At 37.6% G+C, this 8,601-nt stretch overlaps 2 protein-coding genes across 2 annotated transcripts; one reads left to right on the top strand and one right to left on the bottom strand.

The window, feature by feature from the left end:
* LOC109130013 (putative F-box only protein 11) lies at positions 4,464 to 5,593 on the top strand. The gene is given in 2 exon segments (XM_019239155.1): positions 4,464 to 4,485; positions 4,488 to 5,593. Coding segments are annotated over 2 exon segments (1,128 nt in total).
* LOC104758431 (thionin-like) lies at positions 6,972 to 7,645 on the bottom strand (the record flags this gene model as incomplete). Its single annotated transcript, XM_010481295.2, is given in 3 exon segments — positions 6,972 to 7,276; positions 7,380 to 7,457; positions 7,559 to 7,645. Coding segments are annotated over 3 exon segments (263 nt in total), but the record flags the coding sequence as incomplete, so codon positions are not given.

Genomic DNA, 8,601 nt, shown 5'->3' with positions numbered 1-8,601 from the left:
TCTCAGATCCCCAAACCCCCCCCCCCCTTTTTTTGGTTGACAAACTCGTTCCCAAGAAAGCAAGTGTTGTTTCTTCTTTTCCATGGTATCTCCCGAAATGAAAGAGCGCGACAACCGATCAATTTTGGCCAATGTACTCGCAGGTAGAGAAATCATGGTCATGGAGTGAACCAAAATTGATGATAGAACCACTTTTGGTTAATGTAATACGACCCGCAAAACACAAAAACGCCCCTTCCACCCTGACAAGCGAGGAGATCCTTCCAAAAACGTCACTGAACGTCTCCTTATTAATCCACTTGTGGAGGACCGGCATCCCAAGATACTTGCCCAAATCCTTAATAGCTAGCCCACTCGCATCACTAATCTGCCTTGCCAAATCCTGATGAATGTTATCGGAGAAGAAAATAATAGATTTCTCCAAACTAACCTTTTGGCCTGATGCATTACAAAACTTCTCCAAGACTTCCCGAATGACTCGAATCTGAGATACAGACACTTCAGCAAACAGAATAAGATCGTCCCGAGATAGATGAATCAGTTTCCACTTCTTAGAAGCTATCGACATGCCGATCAAATGGCATAAGCGTTCCAGGCAAAGCACAAATAAATATAGAGACAAAGGGTCTCCTTGCCGCAACCCTCGAGCCGGTTTAAAAGGTTCCATCTTCTCACCATTCCATAGTAATGTCATTGAAGGACCCGTAACACAAAACATTATCCATCTAATCTATTGTGTAGGCAATTGTGCAGCATGGAGTGTATCTTCTAAAAATTCACATCAAATCTGATCATAAGCTTTCTCAAGATCCAGTTTCAACAACATCCAGCCCTTGGTACCTTTCTTGCGTTGCATCGAATGGACTGCCTCCTTGACTACTAGGATATTGTCAGTACTCAAACATCCCGGGATAAAGCTTGACTGAGCAAGACCAACCAACTTTGGCATCACTTCCTTAAGCCTCATCACCATAGTTTTTGTAATTGTTTTACACAAAGCATTATATAAACTAATTGGTCGAAATTGCATAATCCGCTCGGGTTTATCCACTTTAGCAATAAGGACTAAGAGAGCGTCATTTGTTCCACACGGTAGATCCCCTGTTCGAAAGAACTCCAAAGAAAAATTCACCACCGAGGGTCAAATGACATCCCAACAATGCTGATAGAACACTGGTTGGTATCTATCCGGGCCAGGAGCCTTCAGTTTCCCCATACTTCGCACTGACTTCTCCACCTCATGTCCCGTGAAAGACATACCCAACCGTGTATATGCTGCATCTGTTAACCAAGGGAAACCAACATCCAAAGGCGTCGCCACTACTGGATCTACATCCTCTAGTGAGTACAATTTGTTATAATATCCCACAGCCATATTCTCCAGCTCCTGTTTATCCAAAATCTAGACCCCCACTACATTTTTTAAACTCTCTGTTTGATTTCAACGTCGTCGGATAATAGTCGATGTGTGAAAGTACTTGGTATTCCTATTCTCCAGAGTAACCCATTTCTCTCTAGACTTTTGATACCATAATACCTCCTCCTGCTCAAACACCATACCCAACTACTTAATCAGGATATCCTCTTTGTAGAGTAAGTCATCCGTCTGAGATAACTCTAGCCGATCCTGAATTATTTTGATGTCATTCGACAATCTATCCTTCTTTTGTTGAATATCCCCAAAAACATCACGATTCCACCGCTTCAAAACCCTCTGCAACCTATGCAGCGTTGCAGGCGTACTCAGGTCTCGATTCCAGGAGGTCCGCTGCGTCGACTAACAGTCGGGGCAGCATATACCACAATTAAATTCACAACTTGTAAACCACAGTCCACCGTCGCATATATATACTGTTTAGATGAATCTGTAATATTCATGGTCCCCACTCCCGACCTCCAAAATAACCACAAGCCACCACTTTGGCCCACTGCATCCATCCGAAACGAATTATCAAATCCCAAACCTTGACATATACGGCCTGCGGTCTCTCCGCCAGCATGAGTCTCGAACAATGCCAAAATATCCGTCTTAAATCTCTTCATAAGATACCGGACCAATATCCGAAATGTGGGTTTATTCGCCCCCAACAGTTCCATAATACATACTTCATCATATCATTAAAAGATACTTGCAAAACCACCGGGGTAGATTGTTATGCTATTTCTTGCTCCATCGGCAGAGCTTTCTACATACCAACATCCCTCTCCCTCAAAAGCCCCTCCATCATATCTCCACCTACATCACCGCCACTACAGACAGAGGATGTAATACCGACATCACTGGGAGTGTTCCCTCCATCATGAGCAAAACACCACCTCCTCGTCCAACAACCCCTTTCTCAACCCTGAATCTTTTCCCTGCTCCGACAAATCCAACTCCTGATTCGTTGGGCCAAACACCAGATCTTTCATGGGCCTGTTCACGTTTTTAATTTTAAAACGCGGCCCATTAACTAGTGTGGGCTTACTTCCTTCTACACGCTTCTCTTTGAGGCATTTCCCTTTCCCCAAGTTATCAGGCATACATTCCTTACTTATACTAATCCCCCTTTCTTCTCTTCCATTAGAGGGAACTTATCTGTTTTCCCTGTTTGCCACCGAAGAAATAGCAACATCCCTTACTTCTTTAGATATCGTATCTCCATTAAAGTTACCAAATCTATTCGAAATGGCAACATTCCCTTTTCCTTGTCTTCCCATAAAATCGCAGTGATTACGTCCGTGAGCCCCTCTTGAACCACCAGCCGAAAAAACCATACCCGCCGGAGCCCCTTGCTTCCTTCTTGACCCCCAAACCATCGTAAACCCATCATCAGTCTGGTCACGGCCACTAGACTCCTCCTGTGCATTCTACGGCACTGTTACCATGGCTTGTGGAGCTACCACCATCTCCTTAACCGGTACCCTTCGAGGGCAAGTACTAACGGTGTGCTCATAGATCCCACAACACAAACAAATATTAGACAATCCCTCGTATGATACATAATAACTCTCCCGTTAATCATAATTGTACCCCTTGAGTAGTTTCTGCAAGTCCACCTCCACACAAATTTGTGCAAAACGAGCCCTTTCAAACTGCAACGTTGTCAGGTCAACCCGAAGCGGTTTCCCCAATCCACGAGCTACCCCCATCAAAATAGCTTTATGGTAAAAGTTGATTGGTATGTTCGACCACCTTACCCACACCGGAGTCGTGATGATGTCATCCCGGAGCGGGTCAAAGGAGGGTGACCAATCTTAACCATCATGTAGCTCCCAAACGTCTTCCATGTACCTCCTGTTAACGCTGCCAATTACTTATCCTCTAACTCAAAACGGATCATGAAAAACTGTCGTGGGAGATCCATCACATACATGGCCCCCCGAAGTTTCCGATTCAACATCGCAAGTGAAACATTACGCCCCAAAACCTTTACCAACATACACTGTTTCCAGAGGCGATGAATCGCTTCCAACACCTCCGCTCCAATCGTTACAACTGGCTCCCCATCTTCACCATTCGGGAAGTTCATATGTAACCTCTCCGTGACAAACGCATTAATAAGCACTTTCTCCGGCGTCAACCGTCCTCCTGCATTACTACCAGTCACCTTTGACACCCACATGTCCTCCATCTCTAGAGGATCCCCCAGAGGTTGTCCTCGCCCACCAATATCCACCATGTCAGCGTCAGCCCCGTGTTCACCCAAAACCCTAGTGTCGCTCAGTCTCCAAGATCCCGAAAAACTTAGCCCACGCGATCTACTAAAAAGAAATTAAGTTACCATAATTTTCGAGAATTTCATTTGTATATCCCGGAGGGTACATATCGTACCAGATTTTTGAAAAACAGAGTTCTTTTATTATTTACTTACATGTCGCACCCTAACATTTTGGCTTAAACAGAGTTCTTTTATAAATTTGTATATTGAGTCATTTATAATGAAATCTAATGAATTTTGATGATTATATTATTAGAAATAAAATACAAGGTTACAGCACAAATTTTAGAATCCACACACATGAATTCTTAAAAATAATACTAATAACTTTTGAACCTAAAAGATTTAAAATTTTAAATGAATTAACTTTTAAACTTTCATGATTGAATACTTTATTTGTTAGTTATGATTTTCTTTTATTTTTTAAAAGTGACCTTATTTAATACTGGTATAATATCAATCATATCAAAACATAAATTCATTCTGATATGATGAAACAAATACAAATTAGTATAGCTTATCTATAGTTTATTTTGTCTGGAGGTATCTAATACATTTTAAATATATCTTCATAGATTTATTATTTTAGTAAAAGAATCTTTTATTTTTACTTATATTCTTGTATCTTACCCTCAGCAATTTTTATTTTTCGAGAGACCTTATATATATATATATATAGTACATTAAGCAGTTATATAATTTACAATATTTTGTGAAACCCTAAAGACCTTGTAATCCTTATTGTCATCTTAAATGTAATTAATGGTGTCGGTGAACCTTCCATGGAATTAGTGGAAGAGATCCTATGTAGGGTTCCACCTCAATCTCTTGTTCGATTCAGAACCGTATGTAAGCAATGGAATTCTCTTTTTGACGACAAGAAGTTTGTGAACGATCAGTTGGCTCGATCACAACCACAATTCATCTTCCGGACTGATGATTCTAAGATTTATTCGGTAGCCGTTGATTTCAACGGTCCACGGATAGAGGTCCATGAGTTAACCTTAGACATTCCTGGTTTGAAATGTGACATGCCAGTATGGATGTTCGACTATGTACATTGTGATGGCTTGTTGTTTTGTAGGTTCCAGTTTAGAGGGCTCCTGATTTGGTTACCCATGTTGAGACAAACTAAACGGTACGGATCCCAACATAGTTATCCAACTGCCCAATATGACATAGGTTATGATAACAAGAAACGATACAAGATGTTGGATTATAATTATGAATTTGATCCATCAATAAAATCTTGGATTTATGAGATTGGGTTATATTCAAAGAAAGTCAAAGATTTCGGGTCTGATAGTACATGGTCAGCTATCCAATCAAATAGCGTATCTCTGAATGGAACTTTGTATTGGGCTGGTGTAGATGTAAACAATGGTGTTTTCATTAGAAGCTTCAGTTTTTCAACAGAGAGACGAACGACTGTTTGCCATCTACCGTTTAAGTACGATGACGACAATGTTCTATCCCTTGCGGTTTTTAGGAAAGATCGTCTTTCATTGCTAAAGTTATGCAATAAAACATCAAAGATAAATATTTGGTTGACAAAGAACAATATTAATAATAGGGAGGTAGGATTAGAAGAGGCCGTGGTGTGGATAAAACTCATGACAGTGTTAATACCTAACTTCCCTAAATTTTCGTTTTTTTGGTATAATCGTCCTGACCTAACTTACTTTCTAGACAACAGCGATGCTAAGAGGCTCGTCATCTGTTGTTATGATGAAACTAAGCAGGCTTATATCTACATCATAAAAGGAAATATGTTGAAAAAATTCAAAATAGATCAGTTTGAAGTTCTACCTTGTCAAACTTGTCCTTATCTCCATACTTATATCCCCAGTTTGGTTCGGCCTTTATGGGTCAAAGAGGACAACAAAAATTAACGTTTACATTATGTTTTGACTTTTTGTATTAATCACCAAAAACCTCAAGATAATTAATTAAATATATCTCCCAATGAACGAAAACTGAGATGTAATCCTTTGTTTTAAGAGGGAGAGCAAGATGAAGATCCATTGTTCAGCTATATAAATATTAATAAGACTTAAGTTAATATTTTAAATCCTATTTTAAAATCTAAGAAAATATTATAATGCAAGAGTATGACTTAAAGGTTTCTTAGACTATCCTCATTGGTAGTCCTTAGATGTTTTTTAGGAAATTTTTTCGGTATAGATATTAATTATTAATGAAACATAAGCTAAGAATTGAAACAAACGTTTCTAATTTTAGGACCAAAAGAAATGTTTCTTAGTGGACAGGTGGCGCGATATGAATGGTGAAATGAGATTAATGGGGTAAATTTTTTTTGGCATTTCTCTTTCATTTTCGTGTGTTCTCTCTTCATGTTGTGTGTTATGTTTTTACTTTTTAATGTTTTGTGTTTTAATTTTAAATGTTGTATGTTATTTTATGTTTTTATTATTAAAATATGTTTCTATGATATATAAAATAATTTTGAATATTTTAAGTTATTAATTATTATTTTACTATATTTATTACTAAGAAACACCTTAACTTGGTTCTACCAATAATCAACAAAATTTTCCTTTTCTCTTAACAAAGTTTCTTCTTTCCTTTTTATTATTAAAAATTGCCTTAAGAAACAACTAAGAAACACACTAATGAGGATAGTCTTATATGTTCTTTCTAATATTCCATTGCTGGTCGTTGTTTTGTCATTTATCATAGTCGATTGTCTTTTTCTCTGTTGTTGGATTCTTATGTGAATAAATTAAGGCTTCTTTAGTTAAAGTTTTCTTTAGTTAAAATACCAAATTGCAAAGACTTTTTTCATCACTTGCCCGTAAAAAATTCGAAGAACATCAAACATAAGAGGATGAGACTATCACATATGCTTTCGCAAACTCCCGTTTTCGCAAGACTTCCGTAACCACAATCGCAAATATATAGTAAAATACTAATTTAAACCAGTTATGCGCAGAATATCATAAAAACATTCTATATCCTCAAAATTATTTAATAAGATGTGTGTATCATAAAGAATAATAATACAAGGTATTTTTTTAGAAACTATAACTATTTGGAGAGTGTGTAATGTATATATAGGTTCATCCATATTTAATGTTAAGATGAGAACATGTATATTAGTCACATATTTATCTTACAAAATGTTAAAGTTGATATTTTTATAGTGTTATATACTTATATATGTACGTACATGTACTTTAGCATATATCCATATTGTTACGTAGGCATTTGTTCTGGTCACAATATGAGCTGATTGTAAGAAAGTTACGCTAAAGCAAGTAGGACACACTATTATTCTTTATTTAGATAATAGCAAATAGAAGGGGTAAACAATTTAGAGATTGGTGACCTTCTACGTGACATAGAAAACCTGGAGATAGTAGTAGCTAGCTCAAGTATCTAGCATTTCATCACATACAAGACAATTATTGAAAACAGGGAAAACAACAACACATATATCGGGGATATGCTTGTTAGCTAGGCAGTTTTAACTGCTTTTGCTGAGCCTTTGGTGCATAAAGTAGAACATGCGTTGGTGCATTGTTCAACTGCTCCATTCACAATTTCACTTGCATCTACTTTATCGAAACAATATTAGAATTAATAATTTTTTTTCTTTGATTGAACAATCTAATAATAGTAATAATTAATAACGATAATGATGAGGTAATGCTTTACCAGAGTTTTGGAGAGTAGTTAAGGTACCACACACAGAAGATGCACACCCCGATTTGCAGAATTTATTGACATCATCACCTTGAGTCAGAAGTAAAATTCATGCAACTTGCGTCAAAATCTTGATCCAACTGGTAAAAGACATAATTTAATAAAACATTACGATAAATAAACTAAATTACCAGAGTTTTGGAGAATGTCATTTGTATAACCCGGAGGACATGTCGTCCCCGCAACATCTTTGCACGAACAGAGTTGTGCACAAAGTTGCTTAGAATTTCCAATAACACGGCATAAATTATAACAGGTTCTAGATTCCCCGTTCGGGCAACAACTCTTTGCTTCGACTTGAATCTGCGATATGACAAGACTCATTATGAGCACAATTAAAATCATATTTTTGCCTTCAATCTTTTGACTGATTAATTACTTGTTTGATCACAAAATGTGTGAAACACTTAAAACTATGAACTTGTATTGATGAAATGGTGATGAAACAAGACTCGCTTATATACTAGTCGTTCTACAGTACTGTTTATTGTACGTACTACCACAAACATCATTTCATACATTGATCACTTGCTCTATTGAGCCTACACGACACACTTTCTTGCATGTGATTGGATAATTGAAACCTAATAAATTGACCGAAATTATGAAAAAGACTTTGCAATGTCGATTTTATAATAACACAGATTTGACATAAGAAATATGAAACACGTTATAACAAATAATTTGACAGAAGATACACAAAGGCCCATTAGTGCAAAAACGATCCAAGCCCACTTATTCTTCTCAACTTGGTGTAATTAGCAAGCCCAAGTCCACCTCTTCATCGTCCATGTCTAACCATCGCCAAGCCCTGTGCCGCGTACCTCTACTCAATGGTCGAAGACTCCATTGGAGTAAGGTAACAATAGTGCTGCTTTGGTTAGACATATATCTTACTTGAAATCTGGCTTTAGCTATCTTTAGGTTTTTGAAGTTTGGTTATCAAGATATACGGATCTTTGGTCTCTGTTCTTTGATATGCTCTAGCAAAAGCGGTATTATTGATCTTGAACGCTTTATGTTCAATGACGAATACCAGTTAAGCTAGTCACCTGATGATTCCAAGCATCTTCTCCTAGCAACCCCCTTCATAAGGATCCCATACCAAATAGTATCTATTGCGTTTTCCCGAAGTGATCCAACCCTTATGCTTTGGGAATCAAAGCAACCCTTA

Source organism: Camelina sativa, chromosome 17, assembly GCF_000633955.1.
Source record: "Camelina sativa cultivar DH55 chromosome 17, Cs, whole genome shotgun sequence".
Classification (NCBI taxonomy): Eukaryota; Viridiplantae; Streptophyta; class Magnoliopsida; order Brassicales; family Brassicaceae; genus Camelina; species Camelina sativa.
Note: the sequence above shows the minus strand (reverse complement) of the source record. Positions and strands in the feature narration are given on the sequence as shown.